Source organism: Rutilus rutilus (assembly GCF_951802725.1).
Source record: "Rutilus rutilus genome assembly, chromosome: 15".
NCBI classification, from domain to species: Eukaryota; Metazoa; Chordata; class Actinopteri; order Cypriniformes; family Leuciscidae; genus Rutilus; species Rutilus rutilus.
Window position 1 is genome coordinate 26,565,532 of NC_140220.1, and position 24,596 is coordinate 26,590,127.

Here is a 24,596-nt window from a genome sequence, read left to right on the forward strand (position 1 = left end):
CACCACTGGAATCATCAAAAGAACTGAAGTGGCGTAAGCTGAGACTGGTAAGAGACAAAGTCTAAATTGTTGAAAAGGGATAAATTGTTGAAAAGGGATGAACTCATGATGGTCAGTGGAACACTGTGGTGGACTAGTACAGATTGCTAGTCCAGACTAGTACAGTTTATTAGTCTGGTGGGTTCAGTTAATCCACAGGAGTGTATTGGGGGAAACCCCGAGGATCCTTTGATAAAATTTGTGAGTAGAAGTTCTTGCTGCTCACCTTTTTCAATTGAGGTGAAAATTGATCTCTCTAGAGACGTCTAGAGTTATATAGGGGCGCCAACAAAAAACCACGGGAAAAAGGGCCCATCATGGGGAAATCTCAGAGTAAAAGGTTTTTTCTGATGTCTGTTTTGTCTGTTGTTTGAGATGTGTATGTGGATTGCAAGCAAACAATCATGTAATGGTTAGAGGAGGCAGAGCGCAAAGATAAAAGTCGAACTGCCAGGAGAAATAACGTTTTAAATTTTTTTATCCAGTAAATGGATGCATGACATTAGATATCTAGAGAACTTAAATTTATATGATAAGGATTGAAGGAGCAAGCAGCCATAAGGCTGTGTGTGCGACTTGGGGATTGAGATATGATATATATAATATTTTGGTTTCTGTAAAACAGCAGAGATAAGTGGGACTGAGACAATAATGATAATACTTGTATCTGCAGGCTAACCATTTTGAGAAGAGATATAGAAAAATATATGTTTTTGTATAAATATATAATTTTCTGATAGAATTTATGGAACAATTTATGAATGCCTGTAAAGTCAAATTAAGTTGAAATGGTATGAAAAATGAGTTTCAGATAAAAATAATAAGGCATTGAGTATGATTAACAGGGCTTAACGTGATAAAAAGATAAGGAATGATTGATTAGGTAGAATGGGGAACAATTCTATATATGGTGGCATTTATGATTGTAGACGATATCTGAGGAGTGACTGAGGGTCCAGCTATGCTGGGAGTACAGCAACAGTGATGGCTTATTTAGCCCGGCTTCCGGGTGTTGAATATGTACTTGTTTTGTAATCAGTGTTGTTGATGATAATACCAAATTAGTAAGATGTAAAGACAGCTAGGTCCAATGATTCTGGATATTTTGTTGACATTAAGTCATTGAAGGAAAAAAATATATTGCCTGTTTTATAAAGGAAATTATGGGTTGGGGATAATTTGGACAAGTGAGACTAAAGTTAAACAGAAACTTTGTGAACACCGCTTAGAATATTTTGAGCATTTCCTTGCAGCTTATGAAAATTAATGTGCTGCCAGTGATAATGATGAAGATTTGGCTATTGGGATAAAACCCGCCACTGGTGGACTGTAAAAGAATACAGAGAACTGCTTATCAGTGGCTCTGTTTACATTCCTGATTGGGACACGCTGCCTCAAGGGTGTGCAGTAAGTTGGAGCCGTTTGCAAGCTCAGTGATCCAACCATAGGCAAAGAGAGTGTTTTAATTATGGTCAGCAGGGCCATTTAGCCCGTAACTGTAAATGCCCACTCAGAAGGTGTAAAAGAAAAGTGATAATGTGAAAGTGACGTGTATTAATGTGGGTTTGAAAGTGTATTCAAATGACGATATTAAAGTTTTCGTCTGAGAAAGAACTAAGAATGTGAACGCAGTGCTAAAGAAAGTGAAACGAACGTGCGAGTAAATAAGGGAGAAAAGAAAGTTAAAGGAAAGTTGATAGATGGAAGTCGTAAGAAGATTGAAGGTTAAGAGAAGGTTGAAAGATTTAAGTCTTAAGGGAATCCTTTTGAAGGAAAGATCTATAATAATATTTTTAATAAGTGAATTGATCAAATAAGCAGAAGCAGTATTACTGGATTAACAGTTGCTAAATGTAAAATGTAGAAAGGCATCTGATTAAACAAACAGTTTGTTAGTTATGGCTAAGATGTATCTTGATGTAGCCTCGGGAGAACAACCTTGGGGGAGGAACAACTATAAAGAATGAAGGATACCCCCCCCCCCCCACTCGTTGTCACACTCTGCAGGCACTTTGTAATGACCTTTCCTTGCAAGGGAATAAATAATTGTTAAAGACAATTGATACCTGTTTGTCTCTTATTCAGTGATGTAAAATTGTTTGCCACTACACCACAAATCCCTCATTAACAAATAGACACAGAAAGCTTTGATATTCAACATAATGCAATGTCATAGATCACTATTTTCCAGACACAAAATTAAATGCATTCATCTCAAAACTGTTTCGGCCGACTAAATCTTAAATATTCAGATGAAATGACAAAATTAAAAAATAACACACACATACATTACGTATAATATAACACTATATAACAAGTATATATAACACAATATATAACATAACACTCCACACTTTGCTCTTCCTCTTCATCTTTCCTTCTATTGTTGGTATCAACATTCAGTGCACTCTAAACTGCAGGCTCATATTTTGTACAGTTGGTTTGATCACAACAGCAATTTTGAGCCGTTGTGTGTAAACGATGACAGTTGTGTTGCAGTTGTGTTTAACTTTTGCCACTCATGTTTAGCGTTTTGCATCACAGTGCAGAATGTGTTTTAGTGAGTGAGAATGTGTTTAGAGTTTTGCGAAAAGAGTGCATGAGATTGCAAATGGTGTCTAACAGCCTGAACTTGTTTAAGGTTTTGCAGAAAGAGTGATTTATTCGAGTCAGTTTAGGCCTTTGAGAATTTGGTTCAGAGAATGGAGTTTAGTGTTTGTGAAAAACTGTATTATAAAAATGGCCTTGTATGCAATTGTAAAAAAAAAAAATTCTTAAAGGAGAACTCCGGTCAATTTTAACATTGAGCTCATTTTTTTGTACATTTGGAGTGCTGTCAGTACAGAGAACAACCACAAAAATCGGTGTTGCCTACAACGTGTTATCCTCTTTTTAAAATTTGCACCCTGTTGACTTCAATGGGGCAAGTTTTAAACCTGCTTTTAGCCTCTTAACATCCTTGATGTGTCATTACAAGTGCACAGGTCATGTGAGTGATTCCTTCGGAGTGAACGCGGGTGAATCTGACTGCAGTAGATGTGAAAGATATGAATAAAAATGATGTTTATTCAGCCAGCGCACATACCTGTATTTACATCCTGTTTTCAGTCGAAGTCCACAGTAGTCGATTGTCGAGTTCACGCGCATAGGTTTAGTACCTATGATCACGCGCGTGAACTCGACAATTTCATTTTTATTAATATCTTTCACATCTACTGCAGTCAGATTCACCCGCGTTCACTCCGAAGGAATCACTCACATGACCTGTGCACTTGTAATGACACATCAAGGATGTTAAGAGGCTAAAAGCAGGTTTAAAACTTGCCCCATTGAAGTCAACAGGGTGCAAATTTTAAAACGAGGATAACACGGTGTAGGCAACACCGATTTTTGTCGTTGTTCTCTGTACTGACAGCACTCCAAATGTACAAAAAAATGAGCTCAATGTTAAAATTGACCGGAGTTCTCCTTTAAGGTTTCCAGTACTTCTTACAATGGCTTCCAGCATATATTTACAATTATAATATTTAAAACAATACAACTTTTAAGAAAAACAAATTCATATTGTAAAACAAAGCTGTTTTACTGCTTAATGTAATTCAATTACAGTTTTAACTTTTTAACTTAAAAATAATAATTCAGAAAATGAAAGAATGTCCATCATAGAAGTGTATTCAAGTCACATATGAATTACATTTTAATGTACTTCTGAATAACTTAATAGATCCAGATTAAAAAATATATATTTTATATATATATTAATATAGTGGTATGTCAATTGAAACATGCACCACAAAATTCTGGTCCACAATTGTCTTTTACTGATTTAAGCAATAAACAATACATTTAGTGTTAAGAGAATAAAGGAGAAGACTGGAGACTGCAGAGATAATTGAACAGAAGATTACAATAACAGAAAAAGAAAAGTCTTTCCTATTGAAAAACGAGATAAAAGGTCATAAAATACTCGCAGGACATTGTCAACAGGCCGAATTAATCTGAAAGCATAAATGAAAACAAATATTGCCTTACTTAAAACTAAGCATTTGTGTTCTAATGCCATTATAAATACTTGTAAAACTGGGACAAATGATACATCAGCTTTGCATGATCTAAAACTGCTCATGAATCAGAAAAATGGTTACCAGCTATGACTTCTTGCAAGCATTAAGAATCTACCACATAGGGAACTAAACAGAAATAAAAATGAACACTAAAAATATAAAAATCTATTGCATAATTAAACTATAAATCTGTTTTAACCTCTCCATGAGAAAACCCATCATGAGAACATCATACCATGATTGTAAATTCCCTTTTTTTGCACATTCTCCATTACTTTGTCTCTTTCACAATTCATATGTGCTGTTCAAGAGAAAACTCAAAAGGTATGCAAGTAAATATCAATGCAATGAAAAGCAACACTCACAAACATACAACAGCATTTAACCATTGAGCCTATGAGTGCACACAAAGAGCTCTTACGTAACCGTTACACAACAAAACAGAGAAAAAATAAATTGTTCAATCTTTCATTAAAAGTACATATTTGTAAAAATGGTTTTGTATATTGCATGGACTGCTGGTATTCTGTCTTAAGAAAATAGATTATTGTGCGACTGTAGCTACAATACACACACTTTGGGGGGGATAAAACACAACGGGAGTTTTTTTTTTTTTTTTAGGTTAAAGTAGGGAATCCAGAGTGAGTGTGTGAGATTGCACGCATCGGTGTCGGGGGAAGGTGTGCATTTCACATTAAGGCTCTTAACTCTTGTGATGCCACTGTAAAGTTACATTACGCTTCTCTGTCTTCAGGCCCTCTACACACTGGGATGGATGGACTCCCTTCTGGGCTCCTCTTCGCATCACTGACAGGATCAATATAAGGTGCAGGTCATTTACATTTTTAAAACACTGGGATTAATAGAGAATAAATGGGGTTTGGAATAAAAGGAGACATATGGAGGAAGATTTCAGGGGTCAAGGGGCGAGAGAGGGATGCAATGTCCAGAATGGCTAAACACAGCAGAGCTCAGTTGACTTGGTCCAGAGCACGCAGGAGCTCCTCTCCCTGGAGCAGATGATGGCGGTCCTGCACAGGAGCGTTGACTTCGCAGTCATAACGTGTTAGCTGAGGCAGCCCGCCGTTGCTCTCCAGAGAACTGCACAACAGACGACTGGCCACATCTACAGTCAGAGGGGAAAGAATACAAACTGATTTACTGACAACTGTATAACAACACAAAAATTCTCAAGTGTTACCTTCAAATAAAAAGTGGCATACTAAATATACGTCATTTTGTTCAACAAATATCTTGATATTTAAATCACGATCATGAATATGGCTTTCCTGTTTCTCCCACAATGGATTTCATCATCTTGGTTACACAATAGTGCTTTCGATAATATTTTGAAATAAAACATGTTTTAATACATGCACTGCTTTTTTTGCTTTTTTTTTTTACCTACACGCATGTAAATAATTAAAGTGCATATTAAACCAGCGGGGCATATATTTATTTAATTGAATAGCAGCCTTTGTGAATTAATAACAGCACTATGCTGCCTATATTATGATCTAAATGGTTTTAATATATAGTGCAGCCTTAGAAAAAGGTCTAATGGATTCCCGTCTGTGGAACTCGCCACTTCCGGTATTTTGCTGGTTACTCGACACTGGTAAATTCGACTATTTTTTTTTAAATCGACTACTCAAATTTAGTCAAGGAATCGTGATAGCCCTACTTATAACTGTGTAGGCATGCCAAAATAGTATTGCTTTTATTAGTAGAGCGCATTTAAAGTCACCATGATGATGGTGGACCAAAATGGACCACTTATATTTTACAGAATTTATCCATGCATTATTACTTTTTTTTTCAAATGTATGTGCACTCGTAATCTTTAAATTAAAAATGTAAACCTCCCCTCTACCTCCTAATGACGTCGTTCTCTGCTTGATGCATGTCTCGTGGAGGGTGGAGCTAAATATTCACCACAGCTGACTGCAGACTGGCAACTTCCTACGATCTAATCATTTCCCGAAGGACGAAATCAAGTCTCGCACTACATTTTTTTTCTCATTCCGGAAGTCATTTTACTCTGATATATGTCACAATAGGGAAGAAAAGACTAATCGCAACGTCCGTTTCATGCCGACTTTAAAATTCCATAAAATAGATGGTACAATGATGATGGTCTCGTCACTCACCAGAGGGCAGTATAAGAATGGTTTTGTCCCCCCCGAGCACACTCGATCCTTTAACTTCTAAAACCTTTGCCCTTTTTCCAGGCTCGATAGCACTGTCCACACTCTGAAGCAAAGCACCCTGCGGGAAATTGTAGAGTGGCCATTAGCATGGCTGTTACATAGAAAACAGATCTCAAAAAGATCACTCATTTGTCAGCCATGTTTTCTTTTAAGTTAAAAATATATGCAAAAAAAAAAAATATATATATATATAATGCATAAAACAATTAAAATGTAATACAATATTAATATTAAAAATAATATTTAACAAAATAAAGTACTTTTATATATGCATCTTTACATACAATCTGTGTATAAAAATCTAATAACATACTGACCAGTCCAACAGCCTCAGAAAGAGATGTCACTTCCAGCTTTCTCTTACGTTGGACATTCTGGATGGCTAACATCTTTGGAGACAGCTCTCTGAGAAATTAGAGCAACGGACAGAAGATCAGATAATCTACAATTATTGTCATCAAAAAGCTCAAAGCTCTTATGCTCATGATAGAACTGTTTTGGCTCGACTCCAATCTACTTAAAGTTTAATACGGATCAGCTCTCTGATCCCTGTGCAAATCGATTGTTAATGATGCCAGCAGGTGGTTGTGCCAACGAGAGCTTTACCTGTTATTGAGCTGATTGCTGTTCTGTGGGGTGGGGGATCGAGCCGGGGAAGCGTCCCGACTGCCGCTGAAGGGCGAGACAGGAGCGCTGCACACCTCCTGCAGCTGATGCAGAGGTGAAGGGGCCCGTGATGATGGCTCCTGCGTCACTGCGCTGCTGGAGGGAGAGGCTGGAGATGCTGGGGAGGGTAAGGGCTGGAACAGGGAGCTCATGGCTGAAACAGAGAGAGAGCTGGAGGGGAGCGGATCCAGTGGAGAGGGGGTGCGCAGCTGGAAGTCATCATCCATTGGGATGTATGGAGCCAGCATTTCTAGGTCGAGATCCCCCATGGCCTAGAGGTCACAGAAATGTGTGTTCTGAAGTTTATGCAAATGCATAAATGACCAGAGAGAGAGAGAGATATGGCAGATAAAGGTTTACCTGGGAGTTAAAGGGGGTCTTTGCTTCGGTATCAATAGCAAACAGTTTTTCAACCAGGTCCAGTTTGAATTCAGAACTGATGTCGGGGTCCACTTGGAAACAGTAATCCATGGGGCTGCTGGGCTGAGAAAAAAAAAAAAAAAAAACAGCTAAAGCAAGTCTTTGAGAGACACAGAATCTCATTAGCCCTTAAAAATAAGCAATCATTTTAAAATGAATGACAAAGTGTTTAATTAGTCTTTACCCCCGAGGAGATGAGTCCAGATGTGGAGAGTTTGTTTGTGGAGTCTGGAACACAATCAGAGGCAGAGCTGAAAGGGAAGTCCTCTGCTCCGGACTCTAGTTTGGACAGAACTGGGCTGGAGTCACTGGGTTTCAGAGCAGACAGACTGATGGGCAGTTTCTCACTGCTGGAGGGCAGCATGACATCATTGTAGAGGGGCACCTCCTTCAGCAACTGCATCTCAGAGTCTGAAGGGAAATGAATACTCTTAATTATTATTGGAAGCACACCAAGGAATTGTGTGTATATTTATTTTTTAATTTCTTACAACAATAAGATCATGAATCCATATTTCTCAAACAGTCTAAGAGGATTAGTTATCGTCTTTGTTCATGTTTCTATCTTTAAAAGATTAAAAAGCTGTTGAGAAAACACATTTGGTTATGTAATGGTACATTACCAGGTTTGGGGTCAGGAAGATATTTGTTTGGAAGTAACTTGGACTTTTACACTGTTACAAAAGATTTATATTTCGAATACATGCTGTTCAATGTTTTCGAAATTGATAAGAAATGTTTCTTGTGCACCAAACATCAACATTTTAGAATGATTTCTGAAGGATCATGTGATCCTGAAGACTGGAGTAATAGCTGTGGAAAATTCAGTTTTGTCATCACAAGAGTTAATTACATTTTAAGTATATATTAAAATAGAAAACAGTTATTTTAAATTAAAATAATATGTCATAATATTACTGTTTTATATTTATTTGACATAATATTACTGTCAAATAAAAACAGCCTTGAGAATGCATAACTGCATAAGCGACTTCTTTTAAAGACATCACAAAATAAAATCTTACTGACCTCAAACTTTTGAATGGTTGTATATGTACACATGACATACATTGGTCACCACCAACTAGTTCTTCAAATTCTGGTTGTCTTACAGTACTTGTGGGCTGCACAAGGTAGCATAACTCCAGGTCACAAACCATATATCATTAATGTCATTTTATTTTGAATTACACTTTTTGTAACTCTAAAAACCAACATTGTGGAAGGGAAGCGTTTATACAAAATGCATGAATGTCATCTATGGCTAAACGAGATGAGAACAATTAAAATGAATATAAATATAATAATAAACACTCGCTCTTTGCTCAAGTTGACTTGAACCGCCAGCTCTCAATAAAAGCGAATGACCTCCGATTATTGCAAGTTGCTGTTAAAGTGAGCAAAGCTTAATCTGTTCCATTTAAAAATTTAACCATCCACCAGAAAGCACCTGAGTTGTTGAAGTCCAAAGAGATGATGACGTCTCCTGCTGCAGGTGCCAACACAGTGAGGGCCTCAGGCTCCGCTTTTAGCTTCTCATAAAGGTCAGAGCTCTCCATGGGACACTTGAGGCTATCTGTCTTGAAGAGTTTGAGCATGTCCACCTTAGAGGCCTCATCTTTCATTTCCTGGCTCTCTTTCTCTACAGCCTCGGGCTCTGTCATGGTCTGCTGCAGGGACAGGACAACGTCCCCCTCCACAATGCCACTGGACGGGACAGAACAGTTAAGTTAGAGATATGAACACAGACGCACTTTGGTCTCTATAAAAAGGCTGATCCACTAAAAATGAAACAAAACCGGATCCGTACCTGAGAACGAAGTTGACGCACACAATGCACTGTGGCTGTGAATTCTTGGGGTTGTAGATAACGGTGGCCTGAGTCTCCACCCAAACAAAACCACCTTTCTTAGCCATCATGCGGTACTGGCTTGTGGTAGCCTGGCCCTTTGCGAACACTGGAAAAAAATAACATTCTCCAATTAGAATTATTTCACAAGACATCTTTTGTAGCAGTATGGCATGTTGAAGTAAAACCTCTAACATGATCAGGTAGACATTAGCCGCTTTCCGACCAAGTAGTTACAGGAACTTAGTTCTAGGAACTGTCCACTTCTAAACAGTTCTAAGAACTACTCTCCCCCAAACTCGGTTTTGCTGTTTGCGTTCGCACTGGCCAAGTGGCCATAGGAACTGGTAGGAGGGGTAAGGGAGTGACGCAAGCACAGTGACTTTTATTTTGACGGCGCGACGGACCTTTATTTTGGCGGCGCTGAGAACGCCAGAGCAAACAATGCTCGCATTCTCTGTTTATTAGTTAGTGATCTGTCTAACAGTACTGTTTAATATGTTATTAGATAGAACTGTTATAGAAAGTAGACAGTATATGAAAAAAAGGTTATTAGCCTATGCCGTGTGGTTGATGTCCAGTGTTGCTAGCTGGGCAGATAAACATAATCATGTTTGGCTTGGTCCCCTCAAAGTTGCGTTGGATTTTCTCTTCAGCATAAAGGTTTAGAGACCCATTTATCACTGTGTTCCATGTTTGTATAGTTAGTTTCTGGAGTAAATATATAGGCTATAATCTGTGTCTTTACATATAGCTGTTTTAAAAATGGTGGGTGCTGGTGTTCCGCATGCGTTCGGTCAATCAGCGTACACTAACGTCACGGGTAGTTCCTATAGTGCTGGTTTAGACCCTACTCTGAAGTAGGACCTAAATTAGTTCCTCCAAATGGAGTTCCTAGAACTAAAATCGTTCCTAGTTCCTGCGGTGCGAACACGCCGACATCCGAGTACTAAAGGTTCCTCCGGTCGGAAAGCGGCTATTGTCACCTGTACTAAATTAGTAAACTATGGCCAATAATTATCTAAATATATTATCTACTCACGGTTTTGATGCGTCTTGGTGAGGTGATCTGAATCCAGGGCATGATAGTATTCGTACACTGACCTGTTCAGCAGATCATCTGGCTCATATCCCATCAGCTCTGTGATCCTTTGGGAAAGAGTCAGATTGTGTGTGAATTAAGTAGCAACATACTAAAACATTTAATTGAATGGTTAGTTAATAGTTTTAGGTAAGAATAACAACAACAACACTGCTCAAAACAAAACAGTTCTGCATTTCTAGCTACTCCGAAGCCGAGTTACTATAACAGCTTCACGGTTAGCAGAGGCTTAAAATAAAACAATGGCTTCTGCCACTAGGTGGCGTTAATTACATTCGTAAAAGTACAGAATACAGGCTTTTGTTCTTTGGCATGCTAGACCAGTTCTGCAGCATTGCTTTTATTCAAAGAGATGTAAACAACTCGTTGGTATACACAACATTCATTGCTAGGTATAGATACCATCAAGGTAAACACAAACACAAAAAGAAAAGACAAATGTGAAGTGGAACCAAAACCATTAACACGAAAACAAAATAAGGATAGGAAAGAAAAGATGATGTCTGCCAATCTGTCTATCACCTAATCTGGGGGAAATTTGCTGTATATAAGAGCATTACATCTCTCTGCTAACCTTTCATCACAGTACGAGAACTTCATGTCCAGAGTGTGACGGCTAAGGAAGGTCTTGCTGTCCAGAGGCACCTCGATGTTTGAGGGATGAGGAATGGGCTCACAGATGAGCACAAGGTAAGTCAGAGGGGGCTCTTTAAAGCCAGAGTCCTCCAAACTCTCGCTGCGCTCCTGCAAACGGACATGACCAGCGCAGTGAAGAACCTGTAGCAGGAGAGAGAAGGGCGAAACTATTGCAGTCCATTTATAGCAAGTCAGACATGCATAAAAATTATTTAAAGGATGCTCTAAGCACAATAGGACTCAAGCCAGTTTCCTTTCCTTCTTCCTTGTTACATTTTGTGTATTCTTGTAATGTCACCAAAATGAATGAACCATTTAAAATCAAGTCAGGGAAATACAATCTTATCTTCTAAAACAAATACCTAAAAATCTACCAGGAAAGGGGAAAGCTAAAGGGTAAAACCACATATAAGCTGTGGATACTACGAGATTAGTGAAAAAACTGCATCAATTCAGACATCTCACCTTCCACGTAGCAGACTTGATATTGACAGTACGTCCTCTGCTAGTGAGAGTGCACTTCATACGCAGGAAGAAGCTGCGCTCTGTGTTTTGTTCCTTGGTCTTTTTGGATCCTAAACATGAAAAAAAAAAGAAGAAAAAAATTCAGTTAATGCATTTTTTTTTTATCTGCAGAGATTTTTTGTTTTGTTTTTACCATGCGTGACTCACCTGTCCTATGGACCAGCATCTCTCTCAACTCCTCATGGTCACATGGGTGTGAAAATTCAAAGACGCTGTGACCGGTCAGATCAAACTGAGAGAAAAGAGTGCAGACATAGTTAGCTACACCATAAGCTTTAAATCTAAACAGCACAGACTAAAATGTAAACATCTGGCTACCTGTGTAAGGCCCATGCTCTTGCTGACATTCTCAGAGAGATAAACCATGTCTCCATCCTCAGATAGGACCATGAGGAAACCCTCCAGGGCCTTCAGATAAAAGCCATTCAACTGACTCTCCAGCTCATTTTCTTTCTCTGAGTCATCTGCACAGTCAAACAACAGCAATCTAACCATATAAAGTCATAGTGGCACATTATGCCTTTACACACTCTCAGAAAATATGGCACCTTTACAGTTACAACAGCAGGATGCATATTAGTACATAAAATGGACATACTAGTACTGTAATGCACCCTTGAGGGGAAGATAAGGTACATGTTAATACCTAAAGGGGGCACTATAGTACCTAACATTAATATGTACTCTTGAGAGGTAGATAAGTTACACAGAATCTAAAGGGTGCATACTGGTACTAATAGGCACCCGTACATAAGGCACATAATAGGGCAGTTTGTGGGAAAAAAAATGTAATTGCATTATTTTGTGATAACTTACAATTTGGCAATAACAATAATTATTATTATTATTATTAGAAACTAAATAAAAAATATTAGACAATATCCTAATCATTTGTTAACATGTATTCACTACTTTAATGAGCTCATTGTTTACTGCCTTTAATGCAATGTTGGCTAACTGTGTGATTTGTATATGTACATTTCTGAAATGCATAATTAGACCCAGTCACCTCTGATAGCAGATCACTCTAAATTGTAATGTAGACATGCATTTTCTATAAAGCTGCTTTGAAACTATGTATTGTGAAAAGTGCTATACAAAAAATGTGAATTGAAAATAAGAAATACTACTATTGTAATATTAATTACAATTAAAATAAGTATTTAAAAAATGACATTAATAAAGTTAATAGTAATAATAATTATAAAAACAACATTTTTTACAGTACAACTGTAAAATTACAATACTGTCTTAATTTCATTAAAAGCTTACCTAAAACAATAACACTTTACAATAAGGTCTCATTAGTTAACGTTAGTTCATGCATTAACCATGAGAAAGAAGTACATTTGCTGCAGAAGTTATTATTATTTGTAATTCTTTGTTAAAATACAACTGCTAGTTAATGTTAGCTCAGATCCATTAAATAATAGTTACAACTTTTGATTTTAAGAAAGAGTTTCATAAATGTTGAAATTAAATTAACTAACATCAATAAATGCTCTAGAAGTATTTTTCATTGTCAGTTTATGTTAACTAATGAATTAACTAATGTTAAATAATGGTGCCTTATTGTAAAGTGTGACTGAACAATAAAATAATCAGAGTTTTATTCAATCGATATCTAGGGCATGTTGTAGTCCAGATTAAAATGTCAAAATGTTTAAGTTTGAAAATAAATATCTTTAAGTATTTGGTGCTGTGATGAACACCATTGCAAATACAATGCAACATTTTTGAAACATTTCAATACTGTAGAAGCGCAACTGCTTTGTTTACGGGGTAACGGCTGCATTTCTGCTGTTTCATCAACGCCTCTGCTGTCATGTGTCAATGTGCATCTTCACTCAGCGCATCTCCTTCACTCGTTCCGCCATGTGCTTGTTAACATCAGTCCATGCATGCCTCTTTGACACAGCAAACAGCAGTGTTGTGAATTTTAAACGGTTGATGGGTAAAGTATTCTTAAAATGCAAAAAAAAACAAAAAAAAAACAATCGGAATAATTAGTAATAATGATTCACCGTATTTTTAAGTGCCCACGATAACAATATTGTGCATGTTCATTATTGTGATATATCGTATTACCGAATACCGGCACATTATACCTGACCCAAACTCAGAGCAGAAGCGGACGAGCAGCATTTACTGCAAACACAGTCTCTCTGAGACACTGAAAACACCAGATCATGAGCTGCTTGTGTGTAAAGAAACACAGTGCCGCCCTTCACTCTGAAACACGCAACGTGTATATTAGGGCTGAACGATTAATCGAATCGCAATCGCGATTTGAAACGTTGCGATTAGCTAATCTCAAAAGGCTGCGATATGAAGAATATGTCGCAGAGCAAAAGCATGACTGTCCTCTTTATGTGTCAGTCTTACTAACCAACTGAGTGAGCGCACCTCTGTTCTACCCCAAAGAAGCTAACCATCTACTGGACAGAAAGCAGTGTTCATTTCGTTAACTAAATCTATGACAAAAGATGTTCGTTGACGACCTTTTTTTCCATGACTAAGACGAGACGACACCAATGTCATTAAACGATAACTGTGACTAAATAAACATGCAATATCGTTGACAAAAAAAGACAAGACTAAATGTAGTTAAAAATAAAATCTTGACCAAAATCACTTGTTTTTGTCAAAAAAAAAAAAAGACTACAAATTTTTTTTTTAATAAGCCACTTAGAGCATTCATGCTTGCGGTTGCCAGATTTCAACAATTTAAATCCCCCAATCAGAGCTTTTCTGTTAAAAGAACACGTTTTCTACCCGGTGTTTTACTAAATCTTTGCAATCTCGCAACCGTGCGAACGCGCTCTCTCTCCTACATTTGAGATTTTCTATTTAAATGAAAGTGTCTGTGCTCTGTCACAAGCTGCTCGCGCTGTTTGGAGATCCTTTTCAGTGATGAACTGCTATAAATCCTAACATGGATCTCGACTATAGCCTATTGAATGTGATTGTTGAATAACTGCACTTATGCAGCTCTGTATGACAATAAGTCTTTTTTGCTGTTGTTTTAATAGAAAAACATTAAACATTACAAATTTTGAGACAAGTTTCTTGTTTAACCAGTAGTTGTGATAAATAGCCTATAATAAATCAGGAAACTAGATGAGGTCAAATGTGTATGGGTTGACATTCTCTTGATTTGTGCTTAGGTGAAAGTACAATGATTCTGATGAAATACATTTCTCAAATGACAATAATCGTTATGATTATAATTTTGAGCAAAATAATTGGGATTATCAATTTAACCATTATGCAGCAGGACGAAAATGTGACTAAGTTTTCATTGACGAAAACTAGACTAAACAAATACAGGACATGGTTGACGAAATATGAGAACTAAAAAGTACATTTGAGACGGGACTAAGACTAAATAAAAAAAAATAGCTGACAAAATGAACACCAACAGAAAGGTACACTGCAACTAGACTACAAGGTAGTGGAGGGGTCTAAAGTTAAAGGCATGTTGTACTCCTTTAATTTAGAGTGTGTGCTGCACACTATTGAGAATATTGAGCTGAAGCTTGACTTTACAAAATTAAATAGCAAATCAAATCGCATTATCTGTCAGAAAAATCGCAATTAGATATTTTCCCCAAATCGCACAGCAATAGTGTATATTTAATTACATTTCAGTTTATAATCGTGCTTGGCCATGATCATGATTTTGGTTTGATTTAGATTAATCATGCAGATATACATATTATATCTAAAAGGTACAAACTAGTACTAATATGCACCCTCTGAGGACTGCCCCAGTGACTGCAGATTGTACATATTTCCCTCCTTGCTTCATGTTTACAGTATCTCTAAGGTTTTGAATCCGTTTTGCATGCGGTGTAAATTTTATGCGCTTCTAGATACAAATATTCATATCAGCAAACTGACCAGAGATGAGCAGCTTCCTCATGCGCAGATAGCTGATGGCCAGCCTCATGATGGAGGCTTTGTCCAGGTGGGAGGTGACATTGTGTGGCAGGGGAAGCTGGTGCGCTAACTCGTAGAACACCTCAGACTCCTTTCCCCTGCGAGATCTCGCTGCATCCCTGGACTTCTCCTTCCTGCGCTCCGAGCTCACCCTGGAAAAATAAGGGAGGAGATTGCGGCATTAGTTTGGCTCTGTTTGTGAAAAGAGAGACATCCTGCGCTAATGCTTGAGGACAGCAACAAGGTCAACTTTTTTTTTAAATCTCTCATTTGCATGGCGTCAAAACTTGCAGCGTCAAAGGACAGACAGATAGTCTCAATATGACTGGCTGGTGAAAGGTTGTGGACTGGACACAGTGTGAAAGACACAGTTACAGCCCTTGGAGGTCAGCCAACGGTGGTAAATGTTGTTGTGTCCGACAGTTTTCAGATTTCCCAGCATAAACTTTTCGGTGCACTACAAAGAACAAACTTTAACATACAAACAAGCAACATCTGGTCTTACAAACAAGCAAGGTCAGGATTTGGACAATAAACAGTTCATGGCGAGAAAATAAACCCTTTCCTAACAAATAGGTCACCATGAAACCGTTTCCTGCTAAAATTTGTGTCTATCTCATCATGATTTCTAAAGAAGCATATCTATTACCCTTGGGACCTACAAGACAGACTCCCACATATTTAATACGTGTTTCAGTTAAATGCAAGAATGGAGGGCTCTAAAAAAAACAAGCCAAACTATGGGCAACAAAGAGCAACTAGGCTATGTAATGCACACCCCTTAACAAAAGTTCCCTTGCACACTAATACCCTCAGGTGTTCATTCATGATTTACTGTTATAGAAAGTTGTTCATTGTTAACAAAAGCTGCCGTGACGCAAAGGAAAATTGACTAAATCCCGAATAAGCTCGTATTTTCTTAATTCTTTTAGAATTTCACATTTCACAAACTTGAAGTGGTTTAAACAGAGATAAAAAAAAAAAAAAAAAAGTCTATTAACAGTAACACCTATTATCATAGATATAGAGTGGTGCAGGTATGATGTCACTTTGTATGCCAACCGGTAGTTAACATCACACTGACTGGTTCCCTCGACAAAAACACAATAGGATTTTTTTGGATTATCGCAAAAAAACAAGTTCTGTGATCAACAAAAGTTCATGATAATTGCACATTTTGTCCATCAAGATAATTTTCACATATTAACACAACTTTCGAATTTTGAAGCCTAAATGCAGTCGCAAGAAGTAAAAAGCTAAAGGTAGGCTATAAACGAACTACACCACTGGCGCTCTACTTCAATGTCATCACCAAGCTTCCGGAAAAAAAAAATCCCAGAAAGTTTGAGTTAGAATAGTTCACATGAGCAAAAATATAAGCATAACGAGGCTGTAAAAGTGGACTGAGTTTACCTGTGTGATGACGTTTAATCTCCTAGAGAGATTATCACTTGTTAGCAACCGCCTTTTTCAAGACACGTAACATCTTAAAAAAAGTCACGAGTGGGTAATGCTGATGTATTTTATGTCATAGAATAAAACGTTAAAGTGTCTTGACCTTGTGTTAACTACAGACCTTATTTTAGCCATTTAACCAAAAACCCATTGACTTCGGGATGATGGAAAGTGCAAAAATGCACTTTGTTATGGCCTACAAAGTTATGTCATGTTATGGAAACATTATTAAAGGTATGGTTCAGAGTAATTTCAACCTAGGGTCCTTTGTACCATGACCTTGAGCCAAACACCCCACCCCCCCAGAAGCTTTTTTCCCTTGGTCGAACATTATTCAAGTTAGAGCTTATTTAGAGATATCAGCCGAATGGCTTAGTGCAGGCGCTAATGGATCCTAGTTTGTATCTCATAAATTACCCCACTAATAATGCCCGGTATAGTACCAAACTTCTACAGTAGTACAAATAGGTTCTGTACTAATAAAACGAGGCATTGGAAAGTTCGTAAGTACATCAGGAGTATATATAAATAACGCTTGCCTGATGGCTTATGCTACAGCCAACCCGGACGTCGAGGTCACTTCCGTGATTTGGGAAAAGCCCGTAAAAGTCCTGGCAGAAAGCGATGCATAAGGATGTAGTGTAACGACGCCCAGTTCCAGGAGTGCACTAATATTTTGTTGGTAACAAACTTAGAGTTAACTAATAATTGTTGCAAACTGGTATTACCAACAAAATATTAGTGCATTCCTGGAACTGGGCATCGTTACAGCGAACGTTTTCAATTAATTCCCATGGAAGTTGATCTAATAATAGTCTAAAATACAGGGGAAGCTCTTAAATACGTAAAAGTATTTTTAAAAGTACTGAATCAAAAAGAATTGTTCTGAATTTGCAAAAATGCTTCTGACTCTTACTGAAGACAAGCAAATAGTGAATTGACCAATGAGGTCTCTGTGCAACTGCCAACAAATCTACATAGGCTTATTCCCCATAAGAGCTAAAGGTCAAAGCAGCAATGAGAAACAATGAGCAGGCCTTGCGTAAACTGTCAAAGGCATGCAAGACAAAGGAAGGAAAACGGTTAAGACAGCCTAGTGACCTGGCAGGAAAAAAACTATTTTGAGACAGAAGGCTCCCATCCTCCCTATCAAAGCGCTCTCTGAAGTAAAGCGGAAATCATTTGGCCAGAAACGGAGGAAAACCCTTGTGCACAGAGGTTGTTCATATGCGCATTTCATTGCATATTTCAGCCTGTTTGTGTCTGTGCGCAGTACATCTTATGTAAGTTCCATATATGGACTTCTTGATAATATATGTCTACATTTATGACTGTTTTCAGAGTAGCTGGAAGACCCCTTTGGCAAAGGAAAGCTTTTTAATTTAACTGTAAACGCATAAGTAGCATGAGGTTGCATTGCATGGTTTTAAAACGCAATAAGAAGAGAACAAAACAAGAGTTTCCTTTTAAACGGGTGTTTCTCATCATGATGACAAGATGGCAAATAAAGCAAACTGATAATAACCTTACATCATGTTCTGAAACCGCATTTGTTGTTGATGCGAATTTAATTGGTTGTTTTCTCTCTGTCTATTTGCAAAAGCAATCACCAGCTTCTCATGTTTATAATGACTGGTAAAACTTAATTGACCATTTGATTTCTTTTTTAATTATCTAAGTTTATGTTGTAATAAACCCAGTACACACACAGTACAAAGTACCTTACTCATGTGAATCGCAAGCCCAGTATCAATCCTATACAATGCGAGTAAATCACTCGCATATGCAGCAAAATTTTCATGCTAGGCAACTAAATAATGTCTATCATCATTAGCCATTGGCTAATAAAATGTTAGATTTCACCCGCCAGTGTTTGAGTCAGAAGCTAAGTGTAAGTTTAACACAGATATATTTTCACTCGCTGATCACTCTGACTGAGCACTTGAGTTTCGTACTATTCCAATTCATCTCGATGGATGCGCTGCATAATTAATGCAACGTTAAACTCTAGTGTGAATTTACGCGCTACATGTAAATTATACTCTTGGTTGTATTTTCCTGTTAAAATAACTGAGTTCAGCCTTTAAAAGCAACCAAAAGCCACTGCCAATTTCTTCGGTAGTGCGCGGAACTAACGCACAAATGGAAATCTCATTGGCTAGCACTCACCTATTACTGTCCCTGTTTTAATTTCAGCAAATCAGTTTGAGCGAATGCAGACAACGTGAGTGATTAATATTCATTAACCCATCAGCTCATCAGACCGTAGCACATTTTTTATTGTTATTAGTAATAGAATTAGTAGTAGTAATTTTTTTTTTTTTTTACAGAAACGCCACCGTCAGTCCTAAGTTCTGTTAAAATTATAAAAAATAAATCTGTTAAATCTGCTTCTGTTGCATAGAACTGAATAATGAATAATACATTGTTATTTAATATTATTTTAATTTGTGCTGTCAAAATTAACACGTTAACGCATGAGATACATTTTTTCCGGTTTAACACGTTAAAAATATTTGACGGAATTAACGCAGCATCCATATTTTTCTCCATCATCCATTGGCTAGCGCGTCAATATATGATCACGCTCTTATACATGCAAATGCTTTTGAACCATTCAAGCGTGATAAGACACAAGAGAGAATGCAGTGCAGTACTGGCGCGCATCTGTGAATCTTCTGTCGGTATGACACACACACGGCTCGAGTCGTGCGCATAGAAAGCATGTGGCATAATAACTCAAATGAGTTCAATGAAGTCTTAAATGAAAGTAAAGAGTTGATCAAATGTGTGTGTAAATATTGACTGACAAAACGATTGTGGAAGATTGGGTTTCAAACTAGCGAAATGTAAATGCCTATTTAAGCGAGTTTGTCATTGTGCGGTTTTGTTGTGTTTTTCATTAAAATGAATAATGAACCCACCATTCAAGCAATTGCCGCTCCCGAAATGCCGTCATTATGGTACGTGTCCACTGGTGTGAAGTGAGCAGAGCAGAGCAAGCATTTTCAGTTCATTTCTTTGGAAGTTCCAGAGCTTCCAGAGGAATTAGCGTAATTGAAAACGCTCGCTCGCTCTGCGCCAGTGGACACGAACCGTACAGTAAAAGCGAGGAGGAAAAAGAGGGGAAAACTCCTCACCACCATCACATCTCTAACTGGGATCAAGAAAGGACCCTGAGCTGGGACTTGAACTCAGGTTGCCCGAAGCACACCCGAACTCTCTCGAAGCACTGCCTACAAGACTATCAGCTCTGACAATCAGAACATATTTAGGCTAAATGTTATAATCTAAAAAAAAAAGGAAAAAAAAGGTCAGAATTGCGAGATATAAACTGGCACACCTGAGAAAAAGTCAGAATTAATTGAGAGAAATAAACTGCCATTTCTAAAAAAAAGTCAGAATTGTGAGATATAGGCTAAATTGCCAATTCTGAGGAAAAAAGTCCGAATCGCGAGTTTATTAATAGTAGGCTATATCTTGCAATTCTGACTTTATAACACGCAATTCTGACTTCATAATGCAAATTACTGACTAGTTTGTATGGAAGATACAGTTTTGCGCACCCTAACTACACAGCATACTGTAGGCCTATATGGTGTGTAACGTATATATGGCCTAATCCTACCTACCATATAAGAACAGGGCTTCTGAGCTCCTAAAAATACCTTGTTGACCACTGATCAGTAAACCAAAATTGATGCCAGTCTAAAAGTCTGTTTTATGGCATGATTCCCAGTCTAATTTGATTCATATAGATCACACACATAGACATCCCCTTGACACGAGGATTTTAGAAACACGCAAAAAAAGGGCTGGGCAATATGGCCAAAGAAATTATTGTTTATAGGCTAATTAAACATTATTTCTAACATTTATCGAACTCATGTTATCGTTTTATCGAGGAAAATTACATCACGATAATAATTATCGTTTTAATGCCCAGTCCTTCTCCAAAACAAGAAAATATGATAAGAGGGACCCATTTTAACATTCAAACTGATAGAGGACTTGCAGCTGTCTTGCCACAAGACCGGGCAGGAAGTTGCATTGACGTCAATGCTGGGAGTGATTAGGCCTAAGATTTGAGAGAAGAGCATGTAGTTGCTTGAACTTGGATGCCAACCAAATTTATGACAGGAAAACACTGCCACTGAAAACAGGGTATTACTCACTTTATATGGGGCCTATCACACTGTATTGTTTTAACTAAAAATAAAAAATGAGATTATGTTCAAAATCTGGGTAAGACTCATATGGTCAAATTGACACTAATAGGATTGAATACAATTCACCAAAAATCACATTATGACAAAAAACAGCAAACCTTTAACATTAATATTCCTTCACACATTACAAAAAAATAAGAAAACAATATAATTAATATTAGCCTATAAACAGCACTGTAACTACTTTTGAACTTAAAAAGAAAAAACAGTTTAACATTTTAAACAGAAGAAGTATGTAAAAGCAGTTCTGTGTGCTTTCCTGAAGCTCAAACAATAGAGCAAGGTGCAAGCAATACCAAGATCATGAGAATTCCAACGAACTGAATGATTGTGTATGAGCTGATAAAAATGTACGCCTTCAATGCAATGCAGTGTAAGTTTCATTGGATTAAAGCATCTTCCAAATGAATAAAATATAAAGAGGGTAGATATGAAAGACTAAAAAACTAAATATATCCCCCAAAAAAAGTTTATTATGGGTCAGTACAGTTGGATCTAATGATGAGATATCAAAAATCGAAAGAGAAATGTTGTACACCCATTCCACAACACATCAAAGTGTTGACACTTTGCTAATGAACCTAAATGAGGAAAAGTAACAATAATATATCTATATAAATTATACGTTTATCAACCAGTACTTCTAAAAAAAAAATCAAAAAGGGTCAAACTGACACCATAACAACATAAAATAAATGGTGGCACACTGTGACTGTGTCTTAACTTAACTACAGTGCCAGTCTAATTCTTCCTGTGAATTCATTAGTACAGAAAAACCAAGCAACTATTTCCAGACTTAACAATGAGAACACTTCTTTCCATCTCATCTAAACTTTGAGCCCACACTGATGACAGGCCTGACAAATAATAAGACACTGTCAGCAGAATCCAAGGATGAATTCCAGCTTCCAGTCCTATATCAACAAATATGCCAGACGAGTTAGTGTGACCCGTGGGGTCAAGTGGTTTGAGGGGTGAAGAAGGGATCAGTCATATTACTAGCACATGGCTCTTTTATCTCACAAATAAACGACATCAAAACATTCAGAGCTTAAGTACACAATACCAGAATACCAAGTACAAACCACTGAACTAAGAACAAAGATTATACCATTTAACTTCACTAGTATAATAGACGTAAGTTAACAGTTACAGCTGTCTGATCATTTCACTATGGAAAAAGAAGCGGAGTAGCCTATGTATTTTGTGCTTATTGCAAGCATTCATTTGACATATAATCAGTTTGTTTATGCACTCCCAATGAAACTGAAGTATGTCTATACTACTATAAATTGTTTATAGCGGTTTAAGCCATAAATCAGTGGAAGTTTAAGTTAGCATACCGCTAGTTGCATAGCCTATTTCCACAGGCAGACCTCAAATAAAGCCAAATATTGCGTTACAAAGCAAAAAAAAAAAAACACTATTTTTATTATTTGTAAACATATCTAATAGGTTTTTAAACACAAATAGCCAGTATGAGCGCTTTAAACTTGCTCGTAAACGTTTGGTTTGCCATCCAACACAAAATGGCGACACATTCGGTGTGACGGGGGATGAAGATCTTTCTGTCTGTTTACTACATAACTTAGACATAACAAAATCCGCTCAGCAACCACTTTCTATAAAACAGAAACGGGAATCCCTACCTTTTCTTTTCAGTGACAACTCCAGTATCCATTCCTGGGTAAAACCACTCAGTATGTGTTAGGTTTTTCCAAACCGCGAGGCCAGAAAATCAAGGACGTGGCCACCTCTTGCTAACAAATAAAAATGTTTCTAAAAGAAACCGAGCAAACACGATAAAATTATCCGATTCAAGTCCGGTGTGGTGTGTTGAAAGCGTCAGAACGGTAGAGATCAACCCTCCGGTTCGCTGAAGGTCAAATCATTTGTCTGGCACCCAATCGGTGCAGCTTCTGGTCGGTACAAAGAGTTAGCCGTGCCTCCTACTACTCTCTATGTGGCCCGCGCGTTCACGCTGACGGGAGCGCGCACAGACGTCGGTGTCTATGGTGTCTAGTCAAAAACTCTTTCACACCGATGAGGCATCAATCCAACCAGCAGTTCAGTCGACCCCCACGCTGTGATGTAATCTCCACTATTGATTTGACCACAGATCGAGTAAATGTAAATTATTTGCTTATCCTACAACCAAGTTTTTTTTCTTTCTTGTCCAATGACAATATTGTCCAACACAATGATGTGTTGTTTTTTTATATTTTATTATTATTTTTTGAGATTATAATAATGATCAGGTAACTGAAGACAATTGTTTTCCAAAATAATTACATCAGTAACCAGCAAGAAGACCTTAACATTGCCTGCAGCCACACAGAACACATTAGAAACAACCAGCCAGAACACTCTAACAACCAGTTAAAATAACCTAACGACCAGCCAAAACACCAGCCAGCCATCTAATAACCCTAGCATCTGTTTAACAACACTGTAAAAAAAAAGATCAATAAGTTGACAACGTTTTTACATTGGTTTAACTTATCAAAATAAAAAATAGCCACACATTTTTAAGTCAGTTTAATATAATTTAAGTTGAAGTGACTTAAACATCCAAGTTGATTGCACTTAAAAATTGAAGGCAGATTTTTTTTTACAGTGAACATACTGGTAACCAACCACTCTTGCAACACCCTGGTAATCTATCTGACTGTACAGCACTGTAAAAGCTTTCAACTTTTAAAAGTATTTTAAATGGTCAGATAAGACTTGTCAAGCCAACAAAAACTTTCTTGACAAACCTTACTTTTCTATAGCATATCTTTATTTAAAAATGCGCACAGTTATAAGCCAGGTTATTCCTTCACTCATTAAAATAAAATTTAAATAAATCACACTTTCAGAATGATTTTATTTTTCATCTGATGAATGATAAAAACACTGACAGATAATCAGAATTTACCCAAGAATTTAAAGAGGTATAGACTACATGTCATGACATATTAAACAGAAAGCTGGTGTGCGTTTGTTGTGGACAATATTGCCAACTTACTGTTATAGTTACCATTTTGGTGTGATATTTCTGCTCTTATAGGGAAGTACTGATGTTGATGGTGAAATGTTTTGCAGAAATTTCAGCAGTTTCCTCAAGTGTGTTAGTGTTAGCCTATTTCTTTCTGCTGGTAAGACCTCATTTTGCACCAATCACCAATCTAAATGATAGGCCTATTCAGGTCCTGTAACACTTTATTTTAAGTTGATGTATAAATGTAACTACATGTACTCACTATAGTAATAAAAGTAAATTATGCATAATTACAAGTAACTAACCCTAAACCAAACCCTAACCGTAACCCTATAGTAAGTACATTAAAAGGATGGTTCGGAGTAATTTCAACCTAGGGTCCTTTGCACCATGAAATTACTATGATAGGCCTATATTCAGGTCCAGTAACACTTTATTTTAAGTTGACATTGTTGAATGTATTAATTTATACATGT

General features: G+C 37.3%; 1 protein-coding gene across 1 annotated transcript; it reads right to left on the minus strand.

The window, feature by feature from the left end:
- Positions 1–3,837: 3,837 nt before the first annotated feature.
- Positions 3,838–23,248, minus strand: hif1ab (hypoxia inducible factor 1 subunit alpha b). Its single transcript, XM_084431808.1, has 15 exons — positions 22,787–23,248; positions 15,415–15,605; positions 11,830–11,975; positions 11,659–11,743; positions 11,452–11,561; positions 10,925–11,127; positions 10,291–10,397; positions 9,210–9,357; positions 8,850–9,106; positions 7,584–7,810; positions 7,340–7,462; positions 6,920–7,251; positions 6,631–6,718; positions 6,254–6,371; positions 3,838–5,229 (listed from the first exon to the last, which is right to left on the minus strand). The coding sequence occupies exons 1-15, from the start codon at positions 22,816–22,818 to the stop codon at positions 5,075–5,077; spliced, it is 2,322 nt and encodes a 773-aa protein (XP_084287934.1). The 5' UTR covers positions 22,819–23,248; the 3' UTR covers positions 3,838–5,074.
- Positions 23,249–24,596: the final 1,348 nt, after the last annotated feature.

What these genes read in the sequence shown, in the direction of transcription:
- hif1ab (XM_084431808.1), bottom strand. Translation starts at nt 22,818, where the DNA reads ATGGATACTGGAGTTGTCACTGAAAAGAAAAG. An exon ending in GTTGTCACTGAAAAGAAAAG is followed by an intron (nt 15,606 to 22,786) that starts GTAGGGATTCCC and finishes TTATTTTTCCAG; the next exon opens with GGTGAGCTCGGAGCGCAGGA. An exon ending in CACCAAGACGCATCAAAACC is followed by an intron (nt 9,358 to 10,290) that starts GTGAGTAGATAA and finishes ATTTTTTTCCAG; the next exon opens with TGTTCGCAAAGGGCCAGGCT.